The following is a 17,588-nucleotide window of genomic DNA, read 5'->3' on the forward strand; positions in this document are numbered from 1 at the left end:
TCTCTCAGAAGTGTATCTTCATATTCCAATGATGCGGAATCATCAGAGATTTCTCAAATTCACAGTCCTGGGAAGATATTTTCAGTTTCAGACTCTTCCTTTAGGGCTTGCAATGGTCTTAAGGACTTTTTCCAACATGATGATCGTTGTGATGGTGGCGGCGGTGCTCCAAAAGGAAGGAGTGTTGGTTTGTCTGTATCTCGACCACTGGATAATTCAGGTGTACTCAGAAGAAGAAGCTCACTTAGCTACATTCAGGGTACTCCAGATGTTACAGGATCTCGGTTGGGTAATCCGTTTTCCCAAGAGCAAGCTTCGGCCCTCTCAGGTGTGGGATTATCTGGATGCCCGTTTGGACACTCTGAAGGGAAAGGTTTTTCTTGCACAGAGTCCGAGTCCCCCCTGGAGGGCAGAGGTGCCCTGCATTCTGACATTTCTTCAGGGCGGGTCTAGACAAGGGACTTGCCTTGAATTCCTTGAAAGTGCAGGTGGCCGCGATTTCCTGCTAGTGGGGTTGCTCGGGGGATACTTCCTTAGTGGCTCATCTGGATTTGCACTGCTTTTTGAGAGGTATGAAGAGATTGTGGCCTCCTTTTCATCCCATCGTTTCCATGTGAACCTTGGTACGACAGTTTGCACTGATTCAGAGACCACATTCCAAAATTAAGCATGCAACCATTACAGTAGAGAACGCTACATTTCCCTTATGCTCTAGCATAAAAAACCTAGGCATAATTAATAGACTCTTTTCTTACCTTCTACCCACATGTAAAGGAAGTTATAAAATCTGGCTTTTACAAGCTACGAGTTTCATGCAACCTGAAACATATTTTGGATAAGTCTGATTTTCAGACAGTAGTACAAGCACTTATACTGCCCCTTGTTGACTATTGTAACTCCACCTACACAGGTCTCCCAGCAGTGACATTGAAACCTTTACAATTACTACTGAACTCATCTGACCAATAAATCTTATGAAATAAACGTAGAGATCATATTACACCAGTCTTGATTGACCTCCCCAATTAAGGTCCTCTCAGAGAGGACTTTTGGACATTCCATCTTTGCAGCATGTGCGGTTTGGCAGAATAAGGGACTGTGCCTCCTCAGTTGTGGCTCCTACCTTCTAGAACTCTCTCCCTGAAACATTGTGCTTAGTGAATAGCATGAGAACCTTTAAGACTGCTTAAAATCTTTTTGTTCAAACAGGCATATTACTAACTTACTCTGACAATCTCTGGTTTTAAGAGCAAGAGCAGTACTCAAGGTATGATGCTTGATATATATGTTTTTGTTGTCTGAGTTTTTATGCTTTTATGATTATTTACTTGTATATCGCTTAGTTTATATGTTAAGCTGTCCGAGTTGCAGGCATTGTCTTGCTGGGAACTGTTTCTTTGAGTGACTCCGGGGGTGATACAGTTGTGTACCATTCCATCTTTGGTCTCAGATTTTCACTTAAATCAATCAATTTCCCTCTTGACTCTGGACAGGGAGAGAGATGTAGATGAATATCGCCTGTTATGCTCCTTGGATGTCAAGAGACATATCTTGAGGTCTTTAGAGGTTTCTGAACCTTTCAGGAAGATGGACTGGCTGTTTGTACTCCATGGTGGGAGTAAAGAGGGTGAGCTGGCGTCGTGGGTTACAACAGCTCACTGGATTAAGGAGGTAGTCACAGCCGCATATGTGGATTCTGAGTAGCTGTTGCCTAGTCAGATTAGGGCTCATTCCACTAAGGCTCAGGCAGTGTCATGGACAGAGATTAGATATCTGTCTACCCTCAAGATTTACAAAGCTACAATGTGGTCCTCCATACATACCTTTTCCAGGAATTATCACCTGGATGTGCAGGCCCGAGAGGACACAGCCTTCACAAGTGCGGTATTGATCGGACCGCGGGCAGCCTCTCACCCTGCTCGGGAGTAGCTTTGGTACATCCTACTGGTTGTAGATCCACCTATCTGAATGCTAAGAAAGGGGAAATTACTACTTATCTGATAATTTCCTTTTCTTTAATAAGGATAGGTGGATCCACCTTCCTGCCCTCGGCTGCCAGATGTTGATGCTATTTGTCCTCCTGCATGGCTATGAGTTTCAGGGATTACTAGCAAGTGTCAATCCAGTCCCTATACTAGTGTTATTACATTCCTTGTCTGAGCTCAGTGGTTTCCTGTTAACTGAGTGCTGGAGTGGTTGTCTGTTAATAAACAAGTTTTGTTAATTTGTCCACAGTTGACTTTTGCAGAGAATACTGGCGGGCTGATGTTAGTGCAGGGGTATATATACCATGACATCAGCTTTGTTCCATCTCTATCTGCTGGTAGAGGTGTATAACCCACTGGCCGTGGATCTACCTATCCTTATTAAACGAAAGGAAATTATCAAGTAAGTAGTAATTTCTCCTTGTGCATATCCTGCCCCAGGATGCCCCTAGACTGTCCATTTTCCTCCACTTAAAAATTCACACATGATATTGTAAATACATGTGTACTCTCGAGATTTATAAAATATCATATATATGCCTGCATGCTATTTATTCATGAAACCCCCGCATAACAACTTGAAAATTCACTTGTTAGTGTTTGCTCATCACCTGAGGTCAGGTTGTTCTGGAGAGAAACAAGGTGATAGTAAGGAAGTAACCATAATCACTACATCTTATCCTTCTACAGGCATCTGTTTGAAGAGGAAAATAGGAGTGCAAGGGGATTTCTGGAAGAGGCTTCTCTTCACCACTCAGACATCCAACAGAAGTGTGCAAGGTGAGGTTAGGAATGACATGAGAAGATAAGTATAAGAAAGAGTGGTTATATCTTTTATATTTTCCATCAATAAGCAGGCTGATTTAGCCATTTCATGTGGCCACATCATCCAGCGGCACTGAATGGACTCAAGCTGTAGAGCTTTGAGCTCTACTGAGCATATGCCACATTCCCACACAGGCATTGCCTCATGAGCCTCCTCAGTCATTTTTTGTACAAGCTAAAGTACAGACATGCACTTAGTCTCTCCTCTATTTTTTCACTTTAAACTTACCTTCCTTATTATCTTCGCAGGCCAATCCACACAAGCGGGTTATGCAATCCTGCCAATAGATGGAGACCGAGGTCACTGATTCGCTGACATCACTCCTATATATAGTCCTGCACTGACATCAGCCTGCCAGTATTCTCTGTCTGCAACAGATGGCAGTCATGCATTCCTTCTGTGGACACAGATAGGCCTGTCAGAAGTGAGACAGGTTACGGACAGCTCCTGAGGTGAAAGTATGTCTTCCTCCCTCAGTTGAGCAGATGGTCCTTGAGCCAGTTTTGTAGCTTGGTGGTGAAGGCTTTTGGCCCCCTCCCTCTGTAGGCTCAGAAATTGCTTCCAGCACAGATAGGAAGATTTGGGCTCAGTTTTCTCTGTCTTCTCTTTTCTTCTCTAGGAGGAAAGTAGCAGCAACAGTGTTTCTTCTCCGGGGCATGGCTTACTGCTTCAGGCACTTCCCAGGATCCGTGGCAGCAGCAACAGTGTTTCTGCTTTGGGGATGCAGCTCAGTGCTTCAGGCATCTCCTGGGTTGGCAATAGTGTTTTGTTTTTTTTTCTCGGGAGAAGTTGTTTTTCATTCGGCTGATTTTTTTCCTGCACACAGTGCTGAGCGCCTGCTGAGTTCATTGCTTTCAGCTGTTTATATGCGCTTCTGCACAGCTGAGAGAGGCAGAAGAACCATTTTTTCTTTTTGCACCAGAATTGTGTCTCCGGAAGCAGAGGCAGGAATAGGCTTCCCATTTCTGTTGCCTGCTGCATGAGACCAATTCAACCTTCTCTTTCACTCAGCTTGTGCAGTAAGTTTTGGGAAGCTTGAGGAGAATTGTCCACCACAGATTTTGCTGCTGCAGGGGCCTCTTCCTCAGAAATGGAGAGGCCAGCTGAGGGAGACTCCCAAGAAAGGGGGGAGCCTCTGGAATCACTCAGGGAGCCAGATGTAGTGAAGTTGCAGAAAAAAGACCCCATTATGGTCAGTTTACAGATGACATCCTATTTTTTCCTCTTCATCAAGTGTTTCAGGATCTGATTGATTTGGAGTGGAGTGCACCAGAGGCTAATTTTAAAGGGGGTAGGTCCCCTAAAGCGAGAGAAAGCCTTCAATTTCCAAAAGTGGATGCCTTGATTTATGCCATTACCAAAAGAACCATGATTCCAGTGGAAGGTGGAGTGGCTTTGAAGGATGCTCAGGATAGGAAGATTGAAGTTATGGAGAAGCAAGTCTTTGAGGCGATGGACATGAATTTGCAGGTGTCTGCTTGCTGCTGAATTATAGCATGGGCTAGTTTACGCCTGACCCAGGACACCCAGGAGCTACTGGGTGAAGATGGTCCTTACGTAGAGCTAGGAGCGTCTTTTTTGGCTGATGCAGACTATGATTTGGTATGCACAATGGCATAAGGGGTGGCATTGGTGATTGCAGCTCGACGCCTCCTGTGATTGTGTAATTGGTTGGTGGACACTATTTCTTTTTGAAATTTAAGGTTTATTAGAGAAAGATAATACCGACAATACAAAACCATACAGCATCTGTGAAGCATGTACAATAACAAATTGACAGTAGAATAGATGCAATAAAGACTTACAACAGATTCTCTGCTTTTCTCAGTTATTGTGTAAACATATCCCCCCCTTCTGTTCCCCTCACCCCCCACCCTTCTCCCCTACCATCCCTGGGAGCTCCTGCAAAGGTAGTATGAACAAATAGCATAAGAGAAAATCAGACATAAAAGGAAATCATATCTTCTTCTGTTGTTGTTGCCATGTTAGGTATAAAGACCAGGTACGCTGAAAGGCCCCTATTTGTTTCCGACGGTGCGCCGTAATCTTACTAAGGGTACAAACCTTTGCCACCCGTGACTGAACCTGCAATAATGTAGGTACACCCTGAGACTTCCAGTGTAAAGCTATCTCACATCGAGCAGAGGTGACCACCAATCTAACAAAACGCTGTAAGGCCGTGTCGAGCTGTGGATAGTCTGAGTTAAGCAGGGCAACTATGGGGGTTAGAGTAATAGAAACATGCAATATGTCTGAAAGCCACACAGCCAGTCCCTGCCAAAACTGGGAAACAGCAGCACACTCCCACCACATATGATAAAAGGAACCTCGCTCCCCACAACCCCTCCAGCACCGATCCGAGGCCGTGGAATAAATTTTATGGAGTTTAGCGGGGGTATAATGCCACCGATAGAGGAGTTTGAAACTATTTTCCAAGTAGGAGGCTGAGATAAGACCCTTACACCCCACTGTAAAGATAGTGTCCCAAAAGTCGTCACCCTGCGGGGACCCCAGATCAGCCTCCCAGGCGGACAGGAATGTTGGGCGCGTGCCCATACCCTGAAGGAGCAGCTTATAAATTTTGGACATTAAGTGCTGTACTTTGTCAGCCGCTCGGCAGAAATTCTCAAAGAGACCAATTGGCTGGAGTAAATCCCGGGAAATATGGGTCGCTCTTGCGTAACTCATTAGTTGGAGGTAGCGATAGAAATCCCCCTGAGGTAAGTCATGCCGGGCCTGGAGAGTGGAGAACGTCACCCACGAGGAGTGCTCCCAGAAGTGACTATAATTATAAAGACCCTTAGCCAACCAATCTGCAAAGACCTGCGGAGCTGTACCCCCCAAGAATGACCCAGAGTGAAAGGGGGAAAAAAGGACCGACCCCACCTTGGACCCCACCACCTGAGGCTTCCATTTATACCAAAGGTGTAAGGTACACTGAATCGTGTCCGGTAGGCCTTCCAATTTGGGCCCAGAGCTAGGAGGTTGCCAGAGGATATTAGTCAGCAGGTGTGGCCCGATAAGTTCCTGCTCCAGAATCGCCCAAGGTTTGCGGGCGGTGGTTCTGTGCCAATCAACAACAGCTCGTAATTGAGCCGCAACATAATATCGTAATAAGTTAGGCACTGCAAGGCCCCCCCGCACCCGAGGTTGAAACAATACTTTCTGGGCCACCCTGGGGTGCTTCCCCTGCCACAGGAATTTCATAATCCTGCGTTGCCACTTGAGAAGCAGTGCAGTTGGTATGACGCAAGGAATGGTCTGGAAAAGGTATCCAATCCGGGGCAGGATGTTCATTTTAAAAGTAGCAATTCGTCCCAGCCACGAAATGTGGTATCGATTCCACTCCTCCATTTCCCTGTACAATTTAGCGAGAAGAGGTGGATAGTTAAGCCTAAAAACATCAGTATGAGCCCCTATAAATATACCTAGGTATTTAATTTTCTCCTTTGCCCATTTAAAAGCAAAACGGGCTTTCAGATCCCGTGCCTGGTCCTCCGGTAACGTAATATTAAGGATTTCGGTTTTGTCCCAATTAATGGAGTAGCCAGACACTTGACTGAAGGTTTTAATAATCTCTACCACGGCTGGCAACGATTGCTGAGGGTCCGCAAGGGTCAGAATGACATCATCAGCAAACATCGCCAACTTGGAGGAATATGACCCCACACTAATGCCCATCACGTCCCTTGACAACCGGATCCGTTGGGCCAAAGGTTCTATAAATAGGGCAAATAGTAATGGAGAGAGCGGGCAACCTTGGCGGGTGCCCCGCTCAACAATAAAGAACGGGGAATAGCCCCCATTTACCTTAATGCAGGCCCTCGGTTTATCATATAATTTCTGAATCCAGGTAATGAAAAAAGGCCCAAAACCCATGGTATGCAAGACTTGAAATAAAAAAGGCCAGTGAACCAAATCAAAGGCCTTTTCCGCATCCATAGCCATAAAAAGAAAGGGGATATGATGGCACTTAACCCACCAGAGGGAATCCAACAACTTCCGCACATTATCGGACGCCATGCGACCAGGGATAAAACCGGCCTGATCCGGGTGAATGAGTTGTGCTACATAACCGTTAAGCCTGTTAGCCAGAATTTTAGCCAGAAGCTTGAGGTCTATGTTCAGCAATGAGATGGGCCTATAAGAGCCACACTTGGTAGGGTCCCGTCCCGGCTTTGCAATGATCGTTATACCCGCCACATTAGAATTAGGATTCAAAACCCCCTCGTGTCGCAAGGCATTAAACATGGCCGTAAGTGGGGTAAGTAAATCACCGGCAAAGCATTGATAAAACCGGGCAGTAAACCCATCCAGCCCCGGGGACTTGCCAGCCTTAAGTTGCTTAATGGCAAATAACACCTCAGATTCTGAGATATCCTTGTCTAGCGTATCCCTGGCGGACTCTGATAACTGGGATAAGGGAGTGTCCTGTAAAAAGGATTGTATGTCCCTGAACTCTATAGAGTGGTTATGGGAATACAGTGCAGAATAAAATTGTAAAAAGCAGTCACGGATCGCATCATTGGAGGTAAGTGGTGCACCATGAGCACCTACAATTTTAGTAATAGTGTTTTGTAAGCGTTTGGCTCTCAACTTATGCGCAAGCAACTTCCCCGCTTTATTGCCCCCTTCAAAGTATACTTGTTCCGTTTTGCTCCAGCTCATGCGCAATTTTGGCCGCATCCAGCGCCCCAAGTTGCGATCGGTAGTCAGCTAAGGCCAAACGGAGCACTTCAGTGGGGGTTTGCTTGTGGCGCTGTTCTAAGTCCAATAATTTGGCAGTCAGGAGCGAACGTTCCCGCTGGGTCTCCTTTTTAACCCAAGAGGCCCGAGCTATAAAAGTCCCCCTAAGCACTGCCTTTAAACAGTCCCAGTAAGTGATGGGCGAGATGTCAGGGTGAAGGTTATGAGAACTGTAATCTGGAAGTTCCCGCCGACATTGATCCACAAAGGAGTCACTGTCAAGTAAGCTATCGTTTAGGCGCCAAAAGCGTTGGCCTTTGTCATAATTAGGGAAAGTCAGCTCAGCCCTCACCGGAGCATGATCGGACCACGTGATCGACTCTATAACCCCTTTGCGCACATTTTGGATCACTCCCCTATCCACAAAAACATAGTCTATCCTAGTGTATAGGTTATGGGGGTTCGAGAAAAAAGTATAATCCCTCTGGGTGGAATGCAAAAAGCGCCACACATCTACCAGCTGAAAGTGGTCCAAAAAAGCAAGGAGGCTATTGCGGTCTCTTTTCAAAGTAGAACATCGCCCCCCCGAGGAATCAAGACCAGGGTCTAAGGGCAGATTGCAATCTCCCATCACCATCAAGTGACCCACTTTTTTCAAGAGGACCAGCTTCACCAGTGCATCATAAAATTTGGCTTGGTGAACATTGGGGGCATATACGTTAAGCAATGTATACGAGACCCCAGCAATATTAAGGACCAGCAATAAATATCTACCCAAAGGGTCAGCAACACTGTCAAGCAATTCAAAAGCAAAGTCCTTGTGAAATAGAATCCCCACACCTGCATATTTAGCAGCTTTAGAGCTAGCCGCCCAATACTGACGCGGGTAAAGGGCAGAGCTCATTAAATGCTCATAGCGCCGCTTTAAATGTGTCTCCTGGAGACAAGCAATCGCAATATCAGCACGCTGCAGATCTTTATATAGTAATTTACGCTTACGGTGCGTATTCAGTCCCTTAACATTAAAGGACTGTACCTTAAAGGTAGCCATCCGGACAAGTGATGGTGCATTTCAAGTGCCCCAGCGTATATAGAGCAGACAGAGATAAGAGAAGGAGAGGTCCCCCCATGAAACAAGAGACAACTAAACATAGTACCAAGCAGCACGTAGCCCTCAGTGAGCCGGGCAGTAAACAACAAGGCAATGCACTCCCAGAGAGGAGATCCCCACTATTCCCCATGCCCCCCCCTCCCCCCCTCCCAAAGGAACCACAATCATCTCTTGGGTCCCCCATCATCTAGGGGTGAGTGAAGACAGCGTCCCAGGTGCCGTCCCACCCGGCAGCATCAGCATATTATCAAACATATAACCAGTAACCAAACCCTCCACGTCCGGTGCGGCTTAACAAGAAACAGTGTCAAAGCCTTCAGAGCCAAAGCAGCCAGATCATGTAGGGGCTCTGTTCGTGATATCTGGATCCGGGGTGCGTCGCAGTCTCTTTCCCCCCTTTCCCATCCGCTGCCAGCGAGGTTCCTCCCTGCGGTCGGCACGTGGCGAGGAAGATGGCGGCAAATCCGTCACAGTATAGCCAAGGTCCTTCAAGATGCCCGCCGCTTCATGCACGGATTGTGCCTTGTGCGTTGTACCTTGCACAGTAAAGCTGAGGCCAAAGGGGAAGAGCCAGCGGTACCGGATGTTTTCTTTAATCAAAACAGCAGTAATAGGTTTCATAGCCTGGCGTTTCTTCATAGTAGTCGGGGAAACATCAGCATAGACTTGCACATCATGTCCCTGCAGCTGCACCTTCCCCCTCTGGCGCGCCAGGGCCAGGATCTTCTCTTTCACAGGGAAATCATGGAAGCAAGCGATCACATCCTTGGGTTGATTAGGAGCTCTCTGACCCTGGACCCTGTGAGCCCGTTCCAGCTTGACCACTAGAGACCCTCCAGAGCCTGCAGCATTTTGGTTTGCATCTTGCTGTAATAAATCAGTGCAAAGCTCTGTAATAACTTGCACACAGTTAGCAAAGTCAGAGGTCTCAGGAATGCCCCGAAAGCGCAGATTAGCCCTCCTATTCCTGTTTTCTAAATCTTCCAGTTTGGAGGAGAGTTGCTGAATTTCACTAGCCATTTCCTTATGGCTATTCTGCAGCGAGCTCATTTTATCTGCCTGAGATTCAGTGAGGGTTTCATACTCAAAAAGCCTCCTCCCCATTTCACACAGTTCCTCCTTCATTTCACCCACCGTTTCACGGATCTCAGATTTAAAAGAATTGAGATCGTGGCTGAGCTCCCCAAACCAAGCCTTAAACTCACCCCGAGTAGGGATTTCCGAATCGGGGAGTGCCGGTGCTGCAGCTGAGGCCTCAGAGATCGCTTCTCCCGTCACGGTGGCCATTTTGTTTTTTTCAGGAGAATTTTCCCGGGCCGATTTCTGGTAGGAAAACTTGCAAAAGTCGGGTTTGGGGGCCCGATTCGCCATCAGCAGCCTTCGGGGGTGAGCTTGGTGTTGGAGCCGCGTCAAAAGGTGGAGGGATGGCTACGATATTATCTGGATGCTATCCGGCATAGCCAGGAGCTCCAGGCTAGGCTGCCACTCGAGCCGCTGACGTCATCAGCCCCCCCGGTGGACACTATTTCTAAGTCACACTTGACCAAGTTACCTTACAGGGGACACCTGTTTAGGGAGCAGTTAGGAAAAAATGGCGACTTAATGGTGAGACTCCGAGATTCCGTGTTTGCCAGAAGATAGGACGTCTACTCCACGCTCCTGTTAGGATTTGTAAGTAAGTGGGCCCTTTGGCCGAGGTGAGAGGTGGTACCACCCACGGGAGGAGTCCTGCTGAGCCTCACCGTTGGGAGGCAGAGCCTCAGCTGCAGGATGATATACAGCAGATGTTATGGAAGGAGAAAGCGAGGGTGACCCCAGGAGGCGGGCCACGGAGCGACAGCACAGATGTTGACGTCAGACTCAGCTCTTATGACTAGAGTCAGGCAATAGCTGTGGCTCTACCCAAGGAGCGAGGGTGCCGGGGAAAAGTTACAGTCACTGTAGTACACTGGGTCTGTAGAGATGGTAGATAAGAGGGTTCCTTGGTGGGAGATCACGGCAGTGGTCCGCAGAGCATGGTACACTGGCGAGGGTCCCTCTAGAGATATTATGGCATGGGTCCGCAGAGCAGGGTAGACCCAGAGGTGGCTCCTCTAAGAATCACGGCAATGGTCTGCTGAGTGGGGTACACCGGAGAGGGTTCCCACGTTGATATCACAACAGAGTTCCACAGCGTGGTACTCTCAGCGACTGAAGACAAGTATAGTTCCGTAGGAAGCCTTAGGAAGCGAGGCAGGCAGAAGTCCAAGTAAAAGGCCCTCCAAGGAGCAGATAGCCAAGAGACAAGGAAGGGCCTCCGAGGAGCGGGTACGTGATAGTCTCACACCACAGGAACAGAAACCAGAACAACGCTGAAGTGAGAGTAGGTAGATACAGCAAATGAACTTGTTGCCAAGTCGCCGGCTGTCTGGGCAGGCGAGTTTAAATATCGGAACTGAGTGACATCATCTGATGGGGACGCTCCTGAAGTTCCTGCCTTGACATGGTTAAAGCAGGTCGGGGAGCAAGCGCGTGCGCCTAGGGTACCCCGAGGGTAAGATGGCGGTCGGCAGCATCCATGCTGCTCTGGTAGGTCTGGGAACAGAGGCCGGAAGGCCGGTGGTAGCTGGCAGCGGCTGCAAGTTTGCCCATTGGAGCCAAAGTAGTAAAAAGAGAGGTGAGCAAAAGCGGTCGCAGCCGTCTACGGCCATGAAGCGTAATAGCTCCTCTGTTTCAAGAGGTCGTTTTCAAGATTCTCATCGTTTTCACTCCTCCAGAGGCTCGGGGACTCAGAATTCTCGGTCCTTTGGGAGGTCTCAATCATTTTGGAAAAAGAAGTTTGGAAAGGATGGAAACTCAGGTCTTGGAGCTTCCCTTTCCTCGCAATGAGGCCTGGGGAATCCATTCTTCAATTCCAGAAATAGGCGGTCATCTATCTCAATTTTATTACAGGTGGACCCATATTACCTTAGAATAGTGGGTTCTGGATGTTGTGAGAATTGGCTATGTTCTGGAATTTCGTAACTTTCCTATAGATTCTTTTATGGTTTCCCCATGCAATTTGCAAGAAAAGAAAGCCGCTGTACAAGACCCTCTGCAGAGGTTATTCAAACTAAAGGCTGTAATTCCAGTCCCAGTGGAACAGGAAGGTACAGGGCATTATTCAATTTATTTTGTAGTATCCAAGAAGAAGGGCCCATTTTCACCCCATTTTGGACTTAATGGGAGTCAACAAGATAAAGGGACTTAAAGAGAGTCAACAAGTGACACACTTCAGAATGAAAACTTTGCATTCAGTAATTTTAGCTGTACAACAGGGACAGTTTCTCACATCTCTCAATCTGATGGAAGCCTATTTACATATTCCCAAATGGGAAGATCATCAACGCTTTCTGCAGTCATCACTACCAGTTTCAAGCATTGCTATTCGAGTTGGCTCCAAGAACCTTTTCCAAGATAATGGTGGTGGTGGCAGCAGCCTTGCACAAGGAAGGCATCTTGATCCACTCATATCTAGATGACTGGTTGATCAGAGCCAAGTCAGCGGAGGAAAGCCAGATCGTGTCTCGCAAGGTTCCACTGTTGCAGGACCCAGGCTGGGTAGTAAATCTAGCCAAAAGCATGCTTCAACCAGCTCAGACTCTGGAATATTTAGGAGTCAGGATCAATATGGCTCAAAGCAAGGTATTCCTGTCAGAGCATTGTATCCAGAAGCTTTGGGGACAGATTCAGGCTCTAAGGGCGAAGGTTTCTCCGCCAGTTTGGGATTATCTACAAACACTGGAGCCATGATGGCAACTCTGAGGTTATTCCATGGGCAAGGGTGCACATGAGGCCCCTTCAGAGGACATTGTTGTCTCAGTGGAATCCTTAATCTCAAGAGTACAAGGGGAAATTATCCCTTCGGGTTGTGGTGAAGCAGAAGTTGTTATGGTGGATGAAGAGAAATCCATTTTCCAAGGAAGTGGACTTGAAAATTCCCAATTGGTTAGTAATTACAACAAATGCAAGTCTCCATGGTTGGGAAGCCCACTGACAAGAACTAGTAGTGCAAGAGTTGTGATCTCCCGAGGAGGTATTGTGGTCCATGAGTTGACTGGAGCAGGAGCGGCTCAAAGCAATCTGCTGCTTGAGGGAAAGGATGGAATGGCGCCCCCCCATGGCCCGGTGCAGGTGAAATCACCAAGAACCAGGGCAGAGGGAAGACAATGGAGGATGAAGTGATTTGCCCAAGTTCTCAAAGGACAAGCAGGATGGTAGTCCTCACATATGGGTGACATCACAGGATGGAACTCAATCATTAAAAACTTCTATCAAAGTTTCTAGAACTTTGACTAGCACCTACTGGGCATGCCCAGCATGGCACCAACCCTGCATCCAGCAGGAGTCCCCCTTCAGTCTTCTTTTTTCTGTGCAGCTGTAGCCACGTGGGTTAAGGAGCTCTTCAGAGATTCCTGACAGGAATTTTCCTCACGGAACTTTATCAAAAAAAATTCAAAAAATTCTACCCCACAGGAGTCCCCCTATTGTTCCCTGTACGTACCAGGATCAGTCCAGGACACCTGGGTTGTGACTCCGCACCAGTAGATGGAGACAGACTAAAACTTGTGGGCGGAGCATATATGCCCCTGTGCCAGTCACAGCCCCTCAGTCTTACTCTGTCTCCAGTAGGTGGTGCAGGTCTGGTCACAGCCCTGTCGGGCCTGATTCTGGTTTTGTTGTCAGGTTCGCTTTTGGTTTTTATTTTCTATTAGCCTATTTGGGGTTTTTTTTTTTTTCTGCAAATTGGGGTTTAGTCCCGGTTGCCCTGCCTCCCTGGGGAGTTGAGAGGTCCTGAGGGGACTACCCTCCCCAGGTTGAGGCCGCTGCTAGGGTCGAGGACCCGGCTGGCCTAGTAGCAGCGTCAGGGGTGACACCGGGGAGCCCGGTTCACTCACCCCTGCAGGACATAGGGCTCTTCAGTACCAGGGACAGCGTTTTTTTCTGTAAAAAAAAAAAAAAAAGTGTTTTATTTTTATTTTCTGTCGGCTCTCCGTTTCCTGGCGTTGCGCTCCGTTCCGCTCGAAGGGGGGGCGTCGTCAGCAGGGGGGAGGTCGCCGTTTTCTGCCGCGGTGATTTTTTAATTTTTTTCAGCGTCCCTCATTGTTTTTCGGCGCTTTCTTTTCCTTCCCGCGGTTTTTGCTATGCCGCGCGGCTCGCAGTGCAGGGCCTGCGGCTCGGCGCGCGCGCGTCTCTCCCGGGACGGCCTTTGCTCGGCCTGCATCCCGGGAGACGAGGGATCATCGGGGGCACCTCGGGGGACCCGTTCCCGGGTGGCACGATCGCCTTCGCAGGTGGGGGGAGTCCCTGACAGGCCTTCTGATCCTTTCCCGATCTCCGCGGGAGTGGCGGCCATCTTGTCCACCGGCTGGGTAGTCTCGCGCGAGACGGTGGGGGCCTCGGTCTTGCCCCCTGAGCTATCCCCGCAGCGGGGTGCGGCGGGGGAGGACCCCTCGGAGGGGCCCCGGTCCCGGGGGACTTCGGAAAACGATTCCTCGGATTCAGGCGAGTTCTCAGAGGATTTGGCGCTTTTGCTGCGCAAGGTGCTCCGATATAGGCGAAGCAAGCGCAGCCGGGGGGACGCCTCGCGCGCGCGGGTCCACCAGTCCCCGCCGAAGAAGAAGCCGGCCAAGAGGGCGACGAAGGTCGCTCAGGGCGCGGACCGGAGCAAGCGGCTTCCGCGAGGGATGCCGCAGGACTCTGAGTCCGAAGAATCCGCCGGGGCGGACACAGAGGCCTCTGAGGAGCCCCTGCCGGGGGCCGGGACGGCAGCGTCAGATGGCTCCGCGCAGCCCAGTACAGGGAAAGGAGCACAGGCCGTCGACGGGGATGACCCCAAGGTGGTGCGTTTGTTCCGTAGGGAGGAACTGTCGCCGCTTATCCCGGCCATTCTCCAGGAGCTGGGGATTGAAGCCCCTCCGGTGGTGGTCCGCCAGGAGGCAAATATGGATCCCGTTCTGCTCGGGCTCACAGGGCCGGCGGTCGCTTTTCATTTTCATTTTTCGGCCACGGATATCCTCTTCAAGGAATGGGATACTCCGGAGTTGGGTCTGAAGGTCAGCAAAGCCATGGACAAGCTTTACCCTTTGCCGGAGGACGCGCTGGAGCTCCTTCGGCTTCCAAAGGTGGATTCGGCGGTGTCCGCTGTCACGAAGAGGTCTACCATCCCGGTCACGGGAGCTACAGCCCTCCGGGATATTCAAGACCGGAAGTTGGAGGTTCAACTCAAAAAGATTTTCGAGGTTTCTGCCCTAGGAGTGCGGGCTGCCATTTGCACGAATTTTGCTATGCGGGCTAGTCTGCGCTGGGCTCAAGTCCTTCAGGCGAATGCGGATCTCTCTGCAGGGGAGGCTTCTCAAGCAGACAGGTTGGAGGCGGCCATTGCCTATGGGGCTGATGCTCTCCATGATCTTTTGCGCACCTCAGCTCGCTCCATGGTGGCAGCGGTGTCGGCGCGGCGTCTTCTTTGGCTGCGCAACTGGGCAGCGGATGGCTCTTCCAAGGCTCACCTCGGGGCATTGCCATTTAAGGGGAAATTGCTATTCGGCAAGGAGTTAGACGATTTGATGGTTTCCCTGGGTGAGAATCGAGCGTTTAAGCTCCCGGAGGATAGGGCCCGGCCGCGATCTTCCTTCTCAGGAAGAGCCCGGTTCCGGGGGCCCAGGAAGTCCAGACCGCAAAGATCCTCTGGACCCGCGTATAGACCGTCCTCCTCGCGGAATGCTCAGTGGCAGCAGTCCTTTCGGGGCAAACGTTTTGGCCGGCAAGGAGGGGCTCCGTCTGGTGCGGGGTCCAAGCCTTCACAATGAAGTTCAGCCGGCCCATCCCTCCTCGCGTCCTCGACACGTTGTTCCAAACGTGGGGGCGCGTCTCTCCTTCTTCCTAGAGGAATGGGCCAGCATGACGTCGGATCAGTGGGTCCTCGACGTGATAAGACACGGCTACAAGTTAGATTTTGCTCGCATCCCAGCGGACAAATTTCTGGTCTCACCCTGCAAGGATCCCAAGAAGAAGGCGGCGGTTCTGGACACCATCCAAAGACTAGAAAGCTTGGGAGCCATCTCTCCGGTTCCGGCCGATCAGTACGGCAAGGGCCGTTACTCCATTTACTTCATAGTCCCCAAGAAAGACGGCTCTTTCCGCCCCATTCTGGATCTGAAGGGAGTCAACAGATGCCTTCGGGTTCCTCATTTCAAGATGGAAACCATTCGTTCCGTGATCGCGTCAGTGCGCCCCGGCGAATTCCTGGCGTCCCTAGATCTCACAGAGGCATACCTTCATGTGGGCATCCATCCAGCGTATCAGCGGTTCCTGCGGTTTTGCATTCTGGGCAGGCACTTCCAGTTCCGGGCGCTCCCGTTCGGCCTGGCGACAGCGCCTCGGACATTCACGAAAGTGATGGTGGTCGTAGCGGCGCAGTTGCGGCGGGAAGGCCTGCTGGTTCACCCTTACCTCGACGATTGGCTGATCCGGGCAAAGTCTCAGAGTCTGTGTCGGCAGGCGGTGGCCAGGGTGTTACAGCTCTTGCAGTCCCTGGGCTGGGTGGTCAACTACAACAAGAGTCATCTCGAACCTTCTCAGTCCTTGGAGTATCTTGGAGCCCTTTTCGACACGAAACGAGGCAAGGTGATTCTCTCTCAGGAACGAATATGCAAACTGCAGTCTCAGGTACTACGTCTTCTGTCGCTATACCGGCCACGAGTCTGCGATTACCTGACGGTTCTGGGATCTATGGCATCCACGCTGGCGTTAGTCCCTTGGGCGTTCGCTCATCTATGGCCGCTGCAGTCCTCATTGCTTTCCCGCTGGAAACCGGTTTCAGAGGAGTTCTATCTACCTCTACCTCTCGAGGGGAAGGCGCGATCCAGCCTGAGCTGGTGGCTGGATTCCACACATCTCTCCTGTGGCGTGTCCCTTAGGGTGCCCGACTGGACGGTGGTGACCACGGATGCCAGTCTTTCCGGCTGGGGGGCAGTGTGCCAAGGGAAGTCGGTTCAGGGTCTGTGGTCAGAGTCGCAGACCCGATGGTCTATCAACCGGCTGGAGACCAGAGCGGTCCTTCTGGCGCTGCATGCCTTTCTACCCCTAGTTCGCGGACGGGCGGTCCGGGTATTGTCGGACAACGCTACCACCGTGGCTTACATCAATCGCCAGGGCGGGACAAGAAGTCCTCTAGTGGCGGAGGAGGCGCGGCTCTTGATGCTCTGGGCAGAGCGGCATCTCTGCCATCTCGCTGCGTCCCACATCGCAGGAGTCGACAACGTACAGGCGGATTTTCTCAGCCGTCACCGCCTGGATCCCGGAGAGTGGGAGCTGGCGGACGAGGCGTTTCTCTTCATCTGCAAGACTTGGGGAACGCCCCACATGGATCTGATGGCCACGTGGCACAACGCAAAGGCTCCGAGATTTTTCAGTCGACGTCGCGAAAGGGGCGCAGAGGGAGTCGATGCGTTGGTGCTTCCCTGGCCGGTGGGAGTGCTTCTGTATGTGTTCCCACCGTGGCCCATGATCGGCAAGATTCTGCGACGCATAGAATTGCACCCGTCCAACGTGATCATGGTGGCGCCGGAGTGGCCGCGCCGTCCCTGGTTTGCGGACTTAGTCCAGTTGTCGGTGGCTGCACCCCTTCGACTCCAGGGGTTCGCGGGGCTTCTTCGGCAGGGCCCCGTCTGTTTGGAGGATGCGGATCACTTCTGTCTCGCGGCATGGCTTTTGAGAGGTATCGGTTGAAAAGAAAAGGCTACTCGGATGCGGTCGTTGCTACGTTGCTGAGATCCAGAAAGCAGTCTACATCCCTAGCTTATGTTCGGGTCTGGGTCGTCTTTGAGGAATGGTGCGTGGAGCGGGGTCTGGATCCCACTTCCGCTTCTATTTCCGATATTTTGGCGTTTCTCCAGGCGGGGCTCGCCAAAGGCTTAGCGTGCAATTCCCTTCGGGTGCAAGTGGCGGCGCTTGGGTGTTT

General features: G+C 50.5%; 1 protein-coding gene across 6 annotated transcripts in view; it reads left to right on the plus strand.

Annotated features, from left to right (window-relative positions):
• LOC115096294 (synaptonemal complex central element protein 1-like) overlaps positions 1 to 17,588 on the plus strand; it is a 226,874-nt gene that overhangs the window by 189,694 nt on the left and 19,592 nt on the right. For 2 of the 6 annotated variants that reach the window (XM_029610779.1, XM_029610781.1), the window contains 2 exons: positions 2,676 to 2,765; positions 3,431 to 4,708. The exons of 1 other annotated variant lie outside the window; for it this stretch is intronic. In XM_029610779.1, coding sequence (XP_029466639.1) covers positions 2,676 to 2,765; positions 3,431 to 3,794 — 454 coding nt within the window. In that variant the 3' untranslated portion in view covers positions 3,795 to 4,708. Of the gene's footprint in view, positions 1 to 2,675; positions 2,766 to 3,430; positions 4,709 to 17,588 lie in introns of those variants that run through there. 3 more of the 6 variants (XR_003858042.1, XM_029610780.1, XM_029610792.1) reach the window with 2 other exon arrangements.

Source organism: Rhinatrema bivittatum, chromosome 1, assembly GCF_901001135.1.
Source record: "Rhinatrema bivittatum chromosome 1, aRhiBiv1.1, whole genome shotgun sequence".
NCBI lineage: Eukaryota > Metazoa > Chordata > Amphibia > Gymnophiona > Rhinatrematidae > Rhinatrema > Rhinatrema bivittatum.